Genomic DNA, 16,429 nt, shown 5'->3' on the forward strand with positions numbered 1-16,429 from the left:
TATTTATTTTACATGTATACAGCACACCCTGTGTTGTAGGCAGAGAGAGATTTTACTTTCTTGGGCTCCATGATCACTGCAGATGGTGACAGCAGTCACGAAATTAAAAGACGCCTGCTCCTTGAGAGAAAGGCGATGGCAAACCTAGACAGCATCTTAAAAAGCAGAGTCATCACTTTACCAACAAAGGTCCATATAGTTAAAGCCGTGGTTTTCCCAGTAGTGATGTATGGAAGTGAGAGCTGGACCATAAAGAAGGCTGATCGCCGAAGAATTGATGCTTTTGAACTATGGTGCTGGAGGAGACTCTTGAGAGTCCCATGGACTGCAAGAAGATCAAACCCATCCATTCTGAAGGAAATCAGCCCTGAGTGCTCACTGGAAGGACAGATCGTGAAGCTGAGGCTCCAATACTTTGGCCACCTCATGAGAAGAGAAGACTCCCTGGAAAAGACCCTGATGTTGGGAAAGATGGAGGGCACAAGGAGAAGGGGACGACAGAGGACGAGATGGTTGGACAGTATTCTCGAAGCTACAAACATGCGTCTGACCAAACTGCGGGAGGCAGTGGAAGACAGGAGTGCCTGGCGTGCTCTGGTCCATGGGGTCACAAAGAGTCGGACACGACTAAATGACTAAACAACAATAGAGCACACCACCTTTTCCTCTGTGAAGCTCAAGATGGTGTACATAGTTCTCCCTTCTCTGTTTTATCATGACAACAACCTAGTGAGATGCACTGGGCTGAGAAATAGTGACTGGCCCACTGAGTTTCATGGCTGAGAGGAGATTCAGCTCTGGCCTCCAAGCCCATAGTCCAGGCATAGGCAAACTCCAGCCCTCCAGATGTTTGGGACTACAATTTCCATCATCCCTGACCACTGGTCCTGTTAGCTAGGGATGATGGGAATTGTAGTCCCAAACATCTGGAGGGCTGGAGTTTGCCTATGCCTACCATAGTCCAACACTCCAACCATTGCACCATACCAGTTACAAGGAGAAAGGAGTGCTGTGCCCTCAGAAGGCTTGGAGGAAATAGATGACCCTGGGGGTTCCTTTCCAACTCTACAATTCTACAATTCCATGATTCTAGAGCACAGTAAGTTTGTCATTGGGAAGGTGGTGCCTGAAGTTTTAATAAAGTTGGGAGAGACAAAGGAGTTGTGGCAGCATAATAAATTTTAAGAATGTATTTTTACATTGTTGTAACCTACCTGGGGACCTTATGGTGGAGGTATGCAATAAGTAAGTAAGTAAGTAAATCATAGAAGGTATATTTTGAGATCTGTTAGACCCAGTGCTGAGTCAGAGCAGAGAGGGGGGAAGGTTTAAAAAAGGTTAAGGACCCCTGGATGGTTAAGTCCAGTCAAAGGTGACTATGGGTGTGGCACTCATCTTGCTTTTCAGGCGAAGGGAGCCGGTGTTTGTCCACAGACAGCTTTCTGGGTCATGTGGCCAGCATGACTAAACCACTTCTGGTGTAATGGAGCACAGTGATGAGTGGAAGAGTGCACAGAAACACTGTTTACCTTCTCACCACAGCGGTACCTATTTATCTACTTGCAAAGGCATGCTTTCGAACAGCTAGGTTGGCCGAAGTTGGGACAGAGCAATGAGAACTCAACACTGTCACGTGGATTTGAACCGCCGACCTTCCACTCGGCAAGTCCAAGAGGCTCAGTGGTTTAGACCACAGTGCTACCCACGTGCCTTCTAGGCAAAGGAAGGTTATCCAGTGATGAAAATGACAACTGCTATTTTGGGCACAAGAACTAAAAATCTGATTTCCACTTTTTGTTTGTTTGTTTGTTTACTTGTGTTTACTTACCGGTAACTTTTTTCAAAATCCACAGTTAAACCAATATAATGGTCATAATGACTGCCATAAAGCTGATTCTACAACATACAAAGAAAAATGGGAAGTAAATGCAACAATAAAGCAATCACATATTCTCCAGGGCAAGATAATTCAGCTGTCCCATAGGAAGTGCAGAATCAGGCAAGACAGAAAGAGGTTTGTAATTACGAACATAGCATGTCCATGCTGTTTAAAAATAAAATTAAAGCTTTTCAATTAAAACAAATTAAAACCTGTCAGTTACAATGAGGGTAAGCACAGAAGAAAGTTAAAAAAAAATGTTTCAATTTTAGCTGGTTATTTGAAGATTTCTATTTTCTATATAACTCAGTAACATTGCACCCCACTCCACCAGCTTCCAGGCCATAATATAGCACAGTGTTTACCTGGTCTGTTGTTCATTTAGTGAATTTGTAATTCTTAGTGAAGACAAAGAAGAGGAAAAGTAACAAATGAAATAAAAGGAGAAAATAAAGAGGAAAGAACTAATAAATAATAATAATAATAATAAGAAGAAGAAGAAGAAGAAGAAGAAGAAGAAGAAGAAGAAGTTTTTAAATTTATATTCCGCCCATCTTGCTGGGTTTCCCTAGCCACTCTGGGAGGCTTACAACATATATAAAATCACAACAAAGCATCAAACACTGGAAAACAAAATATCCTATATGAGCCACAAACCAACCAACAAATCAATAGAAACCAACAGCAGCAGCAATAATAAGCAGTTTACAGTTATACCCAAATTAAAATAACCACCAACCAACTAAACATTTAACCAACTAGAAGAGGGAAGGGATAAGAAGGGGCTAGAAGTTTTCATAATGGGTGAAGAGAAAGGTAGAAAGGGTGGTTGGGCAGGTGAAGACAGAAGGTGAAACTCTGAGTGATAAGCCCACCATGCTTTCATGAGAGGCCCCATAGAATCTACTGAGAAATTTCTGCTCTTCCCAAACATTTGATAGCCTATTACCAGAACCATCAAGTTTCTTAGAAAATGATTTCTGCATGGCATTTTTAACTTTGGTGGAATTAAAATTACATGCTTAGTCACAAAAATAAATACTGAAACAACTATTTTTAGGCTTTGAAAGAACCCGGTGTGCTGGAAAGTAGTTCAACATAGCCACAGAAAATGCCAGGTCCAACAGGAATGGAAAATATAACTTCTTGTGAGACCTAACAAGAGGAGCATAATCAGAAACTGTTTGATGGGCACTGTACCTCACTTCCTGTTAAATTTCTTCTCATGTGGTTGGACGGATTGAGATAAGTGCCAGCACAAGCAATGCCTGGAAAGTCTAGTACTAGATTTGGCATTTATCACACAACCTGGTGAGCCCTTTCAGGAATCCTATTTCTATACCTGTGTAGACCCCTGATCACATGGAAACTATTATCAGCATATTGCTGTGGTCGTGAATCATGCCCAAATTGTAACAATTATTTGGGGGGTGGGGTGATGGTGAGTGGAATGTATGTAGATTTCTATTTGGCAAGTCTCACTTCCCCATCAGTGCCTTGTTTTACAATGGAAGCATATGACCACAAAGGCTCAAATTAGGTCTTTTAGGCTGCAATCTTCTACAGACTTATTCGAAAGTAAGACCCATTGAAGTCAAGAGACTTACTTCTCCACAGACATGAATAGGACTGCACTAATTATCTCTGCAAGCTTCGGTGACATCATGCAGAAGAAAATGTTCATCAGGCAACAAAATGGCTATTATCAAACAATGTATCTGGCTCTTTTTAAAACCCAGCTATATTTGATTAAGAAAGCATATGTTCCATATATTTCTTACGTATTTCCACAAAAACTGTCTTTCAGTTTCACTTTCAATGACCACAAGATCTGCATGTTGCTTCTTGCAGAATTCCCATGCTCTTTCTGCAGATGAACTTGCATTGCTGAAATAGTACTCGCTCTCATTATACAAAATCCAGCCATTTTCAATTCTTGTAAATTTATATTCTGCAAAAGAAAGCATATTTTTATTTATTTGATTTAAAATATTTCTCAGCTACCTTTCATCAAAAGATTTTGAAGAGGTATATAAACATGTGAATAACATTAATTCACACAACAAGTGGTCTAGCTAAGCAACTTCAGTGATCTTAATGAGGACCCTCCTACTTTAGACAGATACATTATTTCAGTTTTGAAACTGATTTTCTTGGCCTTTTCAGTCTGGGTTTCGGACCAGATATGAAACAGAATCAGCCTTCATCCCCATGATGGGCGATCTTTTTGTGGAGAAGGGCAGTGGGGTTGTGACATCATCACTCTTGAACTTAATTCAGTGGGACTTAATTCTGGGTAGACATACATAGTACAGTCGTAGCTTAGTTGCAGAATGGAATGTGTTCCGGGAGTCCATTCGGCTTCCGGAACCATTTGAAAACCAAGGCATGGCTTACGATTGGCTGCAGGAGCTTCCTTCAGCCAGTTGGAAGTTGGGGAAGCCGCACCAGACATTCGACTTCCAAAAATCATTGGAAAACCAGAACATTCACTTCCGTATTGCGATTGTTCGGGAGCCAAAATGTTCAGCAACTAAGCCTTTCGAATTCCAAGGTACGACTTTACTGAGATAACATCTCTCTTGCTCTCACTCACACTCAGTAGTTGCCTAGTACAACTAAACTTCAGGCAGGCAGGTGGTTCTTCTGAAGCTGGAGAACCACATTCTGCCAGTGTGTGTCCTAATTTGTGTGTATCAAGCTGTTAAATTGTGCACCGGCAGTGCAGCCTGAAAAAAAAGTGGAGGGACAATCCTACATTCCAAAGTGGTACAATCTTCTTAGCCTAGCCAATGAAAATGCAAAAATAATAAAGGGGCGTGGGAGGAGAAGGATAAACTCAAGTTATAAGAATATGATGTACAGCAGCTAAGGAGATCTGACACTCAGGAACATAGGGGGTGCCTAAGCCAAACCACTGGTCCTAACTGAGTACTGTCAACACCCCCAGGCTGTAATCTCCAGGGTTTCAGTCAGGGATGTCTACCAGTCCTACCTGGAGATATGGAGGACCTGGGACCTCCCTCATGCAAATCAGATGCTCTGTCACTAAGATACAGTCCCTCGCCAATTATATGTAATCCAGGCAAGCAAGCCCAGGTTAGGAAGCAGCTGCTGCTGGCTCCTGACAGAATTTCCAATGGATGAAAAGAAACTGGTGGGGTGGCTCCTTTCTCACTTTCCCTGGGGCTACTTAAACTTGTGTGACCTGAGGGAAGGCAGAATTGAACAAGCCCAAGCCAGGGAGCACCTGCATCTTTGGCAGAACCATCAATGGTCCAAGAGAGCTGATAATGCAGCCCCAGCCCCACTTTCCATGGTGCTGCTTAAAAGAGGCATGCATGACACAAGGAAAGGTGGAATCACCCAACATACCAAAACCATCGACTGGATCTTTTTTCACTGTTACACCTGAAAAACAAAACACATTAATTATAATGGACCCTAGTGTAATTTCTATTTTCTTACATCGTTTCATATTGCAAACAGGAGTACATAAAAATTAAAGTGCCATTTATAGCATATGACATTTCTGTAATTCTGACGCAAAGGTAATGACATAATGCGACAGAACAATCAGTGGCTTCTGTATTCACCAAGAATTTGATGCACTAGATCTCTCATTCTCATCAAAATGGAACACGGGAATCCTCACTTACACTGGGGTTTTGTTCCCGGCTACCGTATGCGTCGCTGGGATGAACATGAGTGGGGATTTCCCTGTTCTGCCCACACCTTGTACTGTTCCTGCCCCTTTTGGTGCCAAAAAGGGCACACATGTCAGTGGGAGCATGCATGCTAATCACGCGCAAATGGGGAGACACCTGTACTTCATATCTCATAATATGAAAGCCAAGGATCTGAAATCTGCAACATTCTTAATGACGGCTGAATGTATTTCACATTATTATTTCCTCCTCTGAAAAGTTAGGCATGTAATAAAAATGTTAAAATGCCAGGTTTCAGTAGAGCAGCATAAAGCCTGTTCACTTTGCTTAATGAACTAGTGTTAGATTAAAAGGGTACCTTACCTCTCTTTATTTGGCAAACCCAATTCTTAAAATGTTCACACCAGTCAGAACTCTGCCACGAATCATAGACATACATGGCTCTGCATCCCGTGTCTTCATGGTAACGATCACTAAGATAAAAATTCCTTTCAAAGTCTACCTACAGTGGGAATAAAGATTTGTTACTGTTTCCAAAACAACAACAACAACAACAACAACAACAACAACAAACTTTAGCGGTAATATACAGAAAAGGAGACAGACTTATGTTGCAGTCTTTGAAAGATTTGTACACATGTGTGCATGTGCATATGTAGAGAGAGAGATGGGCTGTCATTTGTTTATTAATAGTGTGTTGATCCTATAGGTTATTATAAAGAATCAGTTCAGGTCACTGTAAGTTATCTAGATGACTGGCCCTGTGGCCCATGCCTTTGGCTTTCTAACTACAAGCGAGTTGAGGGAGGGCCCCCCACCCATTTTTCCTCTAATGCCAAACCACTTCCTTTGTTACTGGGATGGCCAGTTACCTTACCAAGAAGCTAGCCTGGCTGTTCCAGGAATCTGAATCATTGCTTAGATTTTAACACTTGTTGGTTCCAGGAATGCCGCCTACCTGCCCACATACTCAAAACAACATAAACCAGGCAGTCAATGTGTGCTCTCCTGCTCCAGTATCCTTGTTTTTGAAATAAAAAATGTTCATTTAAACATATAAAAACAAATCTAATCCAACCAGACAAGCAGCAACTCTTCAGCACTGGTGGAAGAAGAGGTGGGAGCGCATTACCCCCAGCAGTGCAATCCTAGTGGGGTGCCCACCTGACCCGTGCTGGGCGCTGCACCCGCAGGCGGCGTGCCACGGCCCCAGGATGCATGCCACGCTCCTCTGGGCAGTGCACCATGCTCCGGGACGCGTGCCATGCCCCCAGGATGTCAGCCAGCCACGCCCCCGTCTGCTCTCCACCCCCCATTGCTGGAGCATGAAGCTCCACCACTGCTTTGTAGTAACTGCCGTAAGTGTTGAATCTAAAAATGAGATTACAAGCAAATCATGTTTATAATAACTGAAATTTCCAGTGACTTAAAATCGAAAACACTGCTATGGGATCTGTCAATGTTCAGTTTGAGAGTAAGAGGTCATTTACTTACAGGAGATCCATCACTCCAAGTATATCCTTTATTGGGTGCCAACTCACTGAAACCAGTCCAATAATAACCATGATTTTTCCTAATTCTAAAATATATAACAATAAATATACAGAGATCAGAAAATTGCAAACAGAGTATGGATGTAGATACAGTTGGTGTTTTAAACTTCATGGTACAGACCACTCCCCATTTACACAAGGGATACATTCCAAGGCACCATACCTTTAAGTAAAACCATGTTATTGAACACCATTGAAAAATCCTGTAAACACCCTCCAAAACCTCTGGGAACCCTTTTTTTAAATAAAAATAGCAGACCACTGAACTCTGCCACAATTGCTCCCTCCAAACCTACATTCTCAAACTCCAACTCTCTACTGGCCTCAAAGGTCAATGCAAAGGCTGCTGAGATTGCTCTTGGAAAAGCTAATGAGAATGCTGTGTGCTGTTTTTGTGTCTTTTTTTGCAGTTTTTGCACTCTTTGGGGCTGTTTTTGTGCTTTGTCGTGCCACTTGCGGGTTTGCAGCAGTGTGTGCAAATGGGAAGTTGTCTGTATTGGGACTAGCTTGATATTCTTTAGAAAAATAGCATAAATGAATCTATCACCAGTTCATACATTTAATTTTTGGTACAGTATCAGATTTCTGGAGCGGGTGTACTGTTTGGAGCAGGAACTGTGTGTGTCTAACTTCTGCTCACATGGTCAATTCTTAAGCACACCTGGATTTCAAACTAAGTTATTGGTTCTGTATAGGTGACCACATTATAATCCAGGTGTCCCCAATCCTCTGCGGCCCATGAGTTCATTTATACATTTGTTAAAACTTTCTCCCTTTGCTTCCCAGAAGCCTCCCTCAGAACAAAGCTAACTATGTGACAATGGAGTTCCTTCTAGGAAAATCGGTAGCTCTCAGCTGCTGGTCACTGGGATGAATGTTCAAGAAGTGGTGAGATAATATGAAATATGGGAGGAGCCAGCATCAGCTCTTACTTTTAGTAAAGCTTGGTGAAAGGATGTTCTCTTTCTATACCAGTATAGTAAAACATTGGCTCTTTTCTGTGTGGCATTCTGGGAGATTCTGGGAGATTCTGGGAATCACTATTGCCCTCCCTTTTTGCCTTTCTTGAAACACTCAAGCTTCACCTTTTTAATCCTATAGCTATCCTTTTAATCCCCCTTGCACATACCAAAGATGTACCATGCACAACATTCCTTTTCTTAGTTCACCTAAAGTTTACCCTGATATATTCTTCTTCAACATATAATTGATTATGTGCTCTTATGCTATGATCAGAATATTAGTGATTGCTTTAGACATATTATAATCAATCTTAGTTATAAGTGGATTAAGAGCTTTCATATCTGTCTAAGCTCTACCTTGTTTAACAGTCTTTGAACTATTAAGATTAATGTTTATATGTAATCCTGCCTTGTACCCGCCTTATGCAAATATTAACCAATCAGCAATGAGTTTCTTTGTTTGTATGTTAACCAATCAGCTACCAGCACACTGGTGGCAATGTTTGTAATACTTAATAAAAGAGAGGTTCTGGAGGCTGGCCAGGAGGAACGTCTCTCGATCATCAAACTCTTTGTCTGTCCTGATTCCCCATTCCTACACTTGGCAAAGTGGAGACTGAAAGCAGGGGCATAGCATGAGTTGTTGGTGCCCAGGGTGGGCAAGCCACTGACGATGCTGGAGCACCCCAGCCAAGCAGAGCCATGCTGCTTGTCCACCCACATAACCATCACCCTACAAGTGAGCCTCACTCTCACTGCCATCTTTTTTTCTTTCTTTTTCAAGCTAAATTTACAAATCCTTTATTTAAAAAAGAAAATAGGGACTTATGGGAAAGGCGATACTGCTGTCCAAACCATCTCCATCACCAAGCAGCTTGAAAACCTGCATTTTAGCTTCATATTTACATGCTAAACTCTATCCTCATATTGTTCTGGACATGCACCCAACCCTATGCACATGGTTCATTTATGGAAACAGGAGGTGCTCTTGGAAAGTGTGGGGCAGTAGGAAAAGTTACCACCTCAACATATAGCAAGTTGTGTTTCCTTTACAATTGTACCTTGGTTTTTCAAACAGCTTAGTTCTCGAATGTTTCGGCTCCCAAATGCCACAAACCCAGAAGTGACTGTTCCGGTTTGCAAACCATGTTAGGAAGCCAAACTTCTGACGGGGCTTCCGCAGCTTCTGACTGGCTGTAGGAGCTTCCTGCAGCCAATCAGAAGCCGCACTTTGGTTTCCGAACGTTGTGGAAGTTGAACGGACTTCCGGAATGGATTCCGTTCGACTTCCAAGGTACAACTGCATTGTAAGACAGTTACACACAAACTGCAGCTACAGAACCTGGGCAAAGAGAGAGAGGGGCGTGAGGGAAGTGAGTGAGAGGCAGGCCATTTTAGTACATGCATTTCAGAGGAGAGAGGTGTTTGGGTTCGCACCTTGGTTCAGGAAGTGTCAGTTGGGAGGTTCACAAGAAAAAATGCAAATGTCTTCCCCAACCCTTTTTGATACTGAGACAAAGTGAAGGAAAAACCATTTAATGAAACTCACAATTCCTTTATAACATCTTTTTCGTTTTCACTGTGAATAGAAGCTAGGTCTCCTCCAATTGCTTTACAAAAATCTTGTGCTTCGAACCAAGATTTCCTGTTCTTTACTTCTTTGTAATAGGCCTAGATGCATATAAATACAATTGCATATTGGTAATAAACAAATCTTGCAAAATTCATTCACAGTGAGATTTGTGTGGTTTGCATGAACACCTATTTGGCATTTAATAATAGTGGCTAATGACCAAAATAGACATGGCATAACTGTACATGTTTTTAAAATGTACGGAAATAGCTTTGTGCAGGAGGCTCCCACTGATGCCAGTTTGAACTTTCCTCCCAACATTTTGTCCCTCCCACCAGCTGCCCTTCCTCCTGCCTTTGCACAAGGAACTCAAAGACTGGTGGTTCTTGAGAGAGCAAGTAACACAGGGAAGCACAGATCTCTCTGTGTTTCCATCTGAAAGTCCTGGATAAACTGCACAAGCACAGTCTTTCTTCTACAGAAGGTCAGAAGGTTGCTTCTTCTGCTCTAATGCCAGTTCTGGAAGTCCATTTTGATCTACTGCAAACCTACCAGAGATCTACCTTCCACCCTCCCCATCTATAAAACATTTAATAAGCAATTGAATATTGGCAGTTCAAATAAATCATGGAACCAAACCCCACTATAAAAAGAGTAACGATAAAAAACCTGCACTGAGCAGTAACACTGAAATTAAAACAGACATACTGAAATATGTATCCATCCTTGTTTTGAGACAAGCAAGAACTGGCACTGAAACTGACTCAAGAAATGGTATAAAGGTAAAGGTACCCTTGACCATTAGGTCCAGTCGCAGACGACTCTGGGGTTGAGGCGCTCATCTCGCTCCATAGGCCGAGGGAGCCGGTGTTTGTCCGCAGACAGCTTCCGGGTCATGTGGCGAATCAGAGCAGTGCACAGAAACGCCGTTTACCTTCCCGCCAGAGCGGTACCTATTTATCTACTTGCACTTTAGCATGCTTTCGAACTGCTAGGTGGGCAGAAGCTGGGTCCCAACAACGGGAGCTCACCCCGTCGCGGGGATTCGAATCACCGACCTTCTGATCAGCAAGCCCTAGGCTCTGTGGTTTAGACCACAGCGCCACTTGCGTCATCAAGAAACAGTATACCTACCTTAAAACACACAGGTCTAGTACTGCTTGGATGCCATTCATTTGGACATGCAGGCAGAGGAGTTGGTTTGGGAGGAGGAGTTGTTGTCACACCATCTGCCCATCGTTTGCAAATGAAGGCTGCCTTCTCCTCACAGTTCACAACATCCCACAATCCGGCTGCAGTCCCAGTTCTCATGGCAACACAGCCGGGTTGTTGCCCTTTTGGAAGTACAAGAAAAGTTCAGTTGAGCCTTGTTCTTCACATATATTCAAAACAATTGGAGAAAGCCTTTGTGAAATACCATTCCTGATGGACTTCAGGCAATACCTACCAGGCATTCCTGAGTTCCAGTGGGTGAACAGAACACCGTCTCCATTTGTCCAGTTGAATGTCCCTGGTTGCTCTACATCTGAAAGGCCGATCCAGAAATATTTTTCAGAACGAAGTCCAACTAGACTAGTCAGGAAGGCCTGTTCATATCTGTGGAGAAGAATATGTAATCAATTCTTTCAAATTATTTTAAATTTCCTATATTTTAAAACTAAATTGATGGCCTACCACAGGACAGTTCTCTTCCTGTTGAAGTACAGAGCCTAGCAGGATAATGGACAGGTCACAGTGGAGACAGGGATGTGTCTAAACCAATAGATCCACTATCACTAAGCAATATACCTGCATGTGATGAACCCCTGGTGAATAAACCCACTTGTTTCGCAATCCAATGCCTAAGCCAATACCTTTTCATTGCTGTAATCAATAAAGTTGTGGCCTTTTCTAGCCCATTAACCTTATATCACGTGTCCCTGTGTCTTCATTTTACTTCGCGGGGGTCGGGTCCTCGAACCACAACATACATATAGGATTAGGGATTTTATAAGGAATTCTAGAAAACATTCACTCACTTGAGAAAGAAAAACACTGGATTTGAAAGTCTCCCCACCACACAAGGACAATACAGGCAGCAACCATTATAGGCACAGCCAATATGCGTGTGACTGTGCATGCATGCATCACGTTGAACCTGGAAGTGACCCAAACCCCATACAAAAATGGGCAGAACAGGGTGGGGGCAGAGGAGAATGAGGTGTTTGCAGGCTTTTTCAGTGGTGTTTCAAATATATGTAATTTCACTTAGACAAACAGTGCCCCATGTAAACTGGGAGTTGCATGTAATGAAATCAGGAGTGCAAGGTCCATGCAGTGCAGAAGTTTCAGGAAAGTGAGGCAAGCCACAGATTGCAAATCAAGTAGGAAATTCACAAGAAACACAGAGCTGCTAATTCAAGAAAGTAGAAACAAAAAAAATTCCTTCCAGTAGCACCTTAAAGACCAACTAAGTTAGTTCTTGGTATGAGCTTTCGTGTGCATGCACACTTCTTCAGATACACTGAAACAGAAGTTTCCAGACCCTTCTATATAGTGAGAAGGTGGGGAGGGGTATTACTCAGAAGGGTGGTGGGAATCTTAGTCACAGGCTACAGGTCAAATCTTAATATCCATTATGTGACAAAGAAATATAGCAATTACACATTTCACTCACATAAAACACATATGGTTGTTAGTCCTGTTCACAATAGAGTAGATCCATTGAAATTAATGAGCACGGATAATTTATGTCCATCAGCAAGTTTAATGTGAGCAAACCTTAGCTGGAAACAACCCATAGTCACAAGAAAAGTAATCATTTATCTTTCATGTCCAGCAAAGGGAAGAAGAAAGGAATACAGTATATGCCCTCCTAACAGCAAGACCATTTAGTTTTGATACCTGTTTTCCACAGAAGTCAAAGATCCGTGATTTGCTGCACATGATGTCTTTGCTTCTGAAAATGTTGCAGATGTTTGTTCAATTAAGTAACAGTAGAAACCATGCCTTCTCCAGCCCTGTTGATATAGAAGAACCAACAACCATATGTTACCACAATATTACCACAATGGAGACATTGAGTTTATTTTAATGGTGCTGCTGAACATTTACTGAGATGGGAATCACATCCACCACTAGACATCATGGAACTTACACAGAGTTCTCCTATATGTTGCCTGGGACAATGATGTCATCACCCCAACAGTGCACAAACTTGCAGTGCTTCTTTTTTATTGGATAGGTCAATGAGTCAGAGACCTTCAGCGCTGTTGCCAGTAAGTTGCTACCCCAGCCAATGTGACAATCTTTATTATTTTTTGCCCTTTTGAAAATTGCAGTAGTGTGAAACCAAAAAGTGAAAACAGAACAATCCTGATATATAACTAAGGGATAAAGTAGAAACTTTACATTTAAATACCTTAACAATGAAAGGCTGATAAAGGGCCTTTAATGTACACATAGAGGCTCCAAGGCATATGCATAAGCTTCCCTTGTCCAAAACTTTTCTCTGACTCAGGAAATACTCCATGTATTCAATAGAGGATCTTCAAATGCACACAGGGCGCTATCTGAATCGCAAAACGTTTTGTGTGGAATTCACCAGGGACAAATGTAAGGTTCTGCACTTAGGCAGAAAGAACCAGCTGCACCAATATAAGACAAGGGACACCTGGATTGTCAGTAGTACATGTGAAAAGCATCTACGGGTCTTAGTAGGCTACAAGCTTAACATGAGTCAACAATGTGATACAGCAAAAATAAATAAAGAAAGAAAGAAAGAAAGAAAGAAAGAAAGAAAGAAAGAAGCTAATGCTATTCTAGGTTGCATTAACAGAAGTACAGTGTCCAGATAAAAGGAAGCTACAGCACTGCTCTATTCTGCCTTGGTCAGACCACACCTGGAATACTGTGTCCAATTCTGGGCACCACAATTTGAGAAGCATATTGGCAAGCTGGAATGTGTGCAAAAGAGGGTAACCAAGATGATCAAGGGTCTGGAAACCAAGCCTTATGAGGAATGGTTGAGGGAGCTGGGTATTTTTAGCCAGGGAAAGAGGAGATACGATAGCCATCCTCAAATATCTAAAGGGCTGTCACATAGAAGATGGGCAAGCTTGTTTTCTCCTGCTCTGGAGGGCAGAACCTGTATTCTGATTAGAAGAATGGAGATTAAACATCAGGAATAATGTCTGACAGTAAGAGCTGTTAGACAGTGGGCTCCCTTGGGAGATGGTGGACTATCCTTCATCAAAGGTTTTGAAGCAGAGGCTGGATGGCCATCTGTCATGGATGCTTTAGTTGAGATTCCTGCATTGCAGGGAGTTGGCTAAATGACCCTTTGGGTCCCTTCCAACTGTACAATTCTATGATTCTATGACAACCCCAAAGAACACACACTTCCATAAGCACATGAGAACTCAGTTTGAAGTGTGGTTACTGGCTATAATCCAGAAGTGAAGCTTCCTTGGTTCCAAGTAAATTTGATTAAGCTTAGCATTTTATACCTTGGAGACCAGCACAGATTTATTAGAATGTCTCTTCTTGTTATGGGCAGTGGGAGGATAGTATATTGCGTATCTGCTGGAAGCAGGGCCTTTGAAAAAGTTGCCCCAAGGCACTGCAAATTCCTCCCTGAAATCTGCATTTGCTTTTATTTATTTGCCTTCCAGAGGGTGTGCGAAACACATTTATTCTCTTTGGCCTTTTCACCACCTGGCAAGGTTTTATACATTTTTAGCAGTGATGCTGAGTTTACTTTATTTTGCTTTATTTATCATTGTTTGCTACCTTAAGTACTAGCAGTGCAGCTAACAAATTGTTATTCTCAATAAGCAAATAAAAGAAAGAGAAATTTAAGTAATAGAAAACCCTCTAGGATAACAGTGTAGATCTTCCCATTGCTAGCAGTAAAAAATAAAAGAAGTGAGGAAAGCTAATGGTGTTGTAGTTGCTGAAGATGGGAGAATGTGATTGAGGAAGGGCAAGCAATTGGTGTGTATGTGGGAGAGAGAAACTGTACAGCTCATCTCAAGGCTAGAGGTGCCTCTGCATCACTGGGCAACAAATCCTATAGACTAGACTCTTATAGAATAGAATATTAAGAATAGAAATGGATGGCATATATGCTTATTTCACTTTTTAAACTACTACATGGTTGACTTTATACTTACTTTTTGGCAATTTGGATCAGCAATTTCAGGTTCTTCAGAAAGAATTGCCAAAGGTGCTCTTTTACAGATGTAACCAAGTTCCTCTTCACAAAAATTATCTGCCCAGTATCCATTCTGGAGATGGTAAGGTGAAGAAATACGTATCTCAATAAAGGAGGGTAGACTATCTTTACACTTTCTCATTTTCTTGATGCAAAGTTTTCTATTGTTGCACAAGGGGGACAGCTGCACAAAACACCCATTACATTTGCAGTGCTCTGAATTCTACAGCCTCTACAATAATGAATTTCTATACTGAGAAAAAAGAATAAGTTGTGAGACTGTGAGTGGTGGTGCAGATAATGAGCTAAAATGGCACTCCACCCCCGGCCTAAACCAATAATACCAAGAAAAAAGGATTAGAGAGAGATTTATTTCAAGCCTGTTAATGATAAACAAAGTCAGGTTTCAGCCTGCAAAAAATTGGTAGCATTTGAAAATATACTTCTATCCCAACTGGAGAACTTAAGGTGAAGTGGCCTAATTCCCACCTTTGTAGATGTTCCAAATATAAAATTCAGATTTCTATTATCTTGTCTTTAAAAATGCATTGTTTATGTTTGTTTGCAGATCATGCATATTATTTTACTTTGCAAAATGTATTCTTTGATTTATTTTTACTAATTGTGAAATTTATTTTAATTTTTCTAATTATGGGAAGGTATACTTAGCGATGCCCAGAACTGAAGCATCACCACCAAAGTGATGGCACAATCATATCTGCTAGAAGCTTCCTCTTTAAAAAAGAAAAAGAAAGAAGGCGAGATTCTCAAGAAGATCATTTTTCATGTAGTGGTATGGAAACAATGCTAATTATGAGTAACAAAGGATGGGATGCAAATCACTGTCTCCTTACACCCCTTACAATTCTTAGTTCTCCTAGAATTGCAATGTATACAATTAGCTTTCAACAGGAGCAGCTGGCATGGTGGGCAGGATGTTGTGGAGTCAGCCTGCTTACACCAATTATGCTGTTTACCTGGACAGTACAAGGACAGTGTAGGAAAGTTTGGTGTGCACTAGCACAGCTGTGGGAGTGTCAGATTAGCTGTCAGTATATTTGTTTGGTCTTTCACACAAAGACGAATCCAAGGGAAATACATCTCTATTAGCGTTCCTTATTTTTACCTCCCCATTCATGAATACGCAGTCGTTTTGCACATCATTTATGTGTGTGGGTTTTCCTTTCTGCCACTTGGTGAATCTCACTGTAGATCCATCACTCCATTCAAAATACATCTGAATCTTCCGGTCATTCAGTCCTATCCATAGACTATCCTCTGGCTCTAAGAACACAAATTCATCATGTTATTTACTCCCTGACTTTAATTGCAATAAACCCAGATGTTTCACAGTGGGTAGAGCAATGCTACATTTCAGTCACACATAACTTATGGGCTTTTGCACACCCATGTGCAGTGAGCCCCCCTGTGGAAGGTAGCGGCAAGGGAAGGCAGGAGGAACAAAGATGCCACAACAACTTTTGGGGATTAAAAATTAGCCAGAACTTTATTGATTACCGATGTAGGTAGGCTTAGACACTGGCTGTGTATTGGCTAGGAGAAAGCTGAAGTTAGGTCAGAGTCATGCCTGAGGTTAAGG

General features: G+C 41.6%; 2 protein-coding genes across 3 annotated transcripts in view; one reads left to right on the forward strand and one right to left on the reverse strand.

Annotated features, from left to right (window-relative positions):
* ST8SIA6 (ST8 alpha-N-acetyl-neuraminide alpha-2,8-sialyltransferase 6) overlaps positions 1–16,429 on the forward strand; it is a 473,234-nt gene that overhangs the window by 112,798 nt on the left and 344,007 nt on the right. The window lies entirely within an intron of this gene.
* The window catches only part of LOC307200011 (macrophage mannose receptor 1-like), a 52,545-nt gene that overhangs the window by 20,242 nt on the left and 15,874 nt on the right, over positions 1–16,429 (reverse strand). For both annotated transcript variants that reach the window (XM_079948265.1, XM_079948264.1), the window contains exons 8-18: positions 15,956–16,113; positions 14,789–14,902; positions 12,519–12,634; positions 11,083–11,231; positions 10,770–10,969; positions 9,612–9,733; positions 7,042–7,126; positions 5,911–6,049; positions 5,255–5,290; positions 3,661–3,830; positions 1,829–1,896 (exon numbers count right to left, since the gene is read on the reverse strand). In XM_079948265.1, coding sequence (XP_079804391.1) covers positions 1,829–1,896; positions 3,661–3,830; positions 5,255–5,290; positions 5,911–6,049; positions 7,042–7,126; positions 9,612–9,733; positions 10,770–10,969; positions 11,083–11,231; positions 12,519–12,634; positions 14,789–14,902; positions 15,956–16,113 — 1,357 coding nt within the window. The remainder of the gene's footprint in view (positions 1–1,828; positions 1,897–3,660; positions 3,831–5,254; positions 5,291–5,910; positions 6,050–7,041; positions 7,127–9,611; positions 9,734–10,769; positions 10,970–11,082; positions 11,232–12,518; positions 12,635–14,788; positions 14,903–15,955; positions 16,114–16,429) is intronic.

This window comes from Podarcis cretensis, assembly GCF_951804945.1.
Source record: "Podarcis cretensis genome assembly, chromosome: 12".
In the NCBI taxonomy this organism is placed as follows: domain Eukaryota; kingdom Metazoa; phylum Chordata; class Lepidosauria; order Squamata; family Lacertidae; genus Podarcis; species Podarcis cretensis.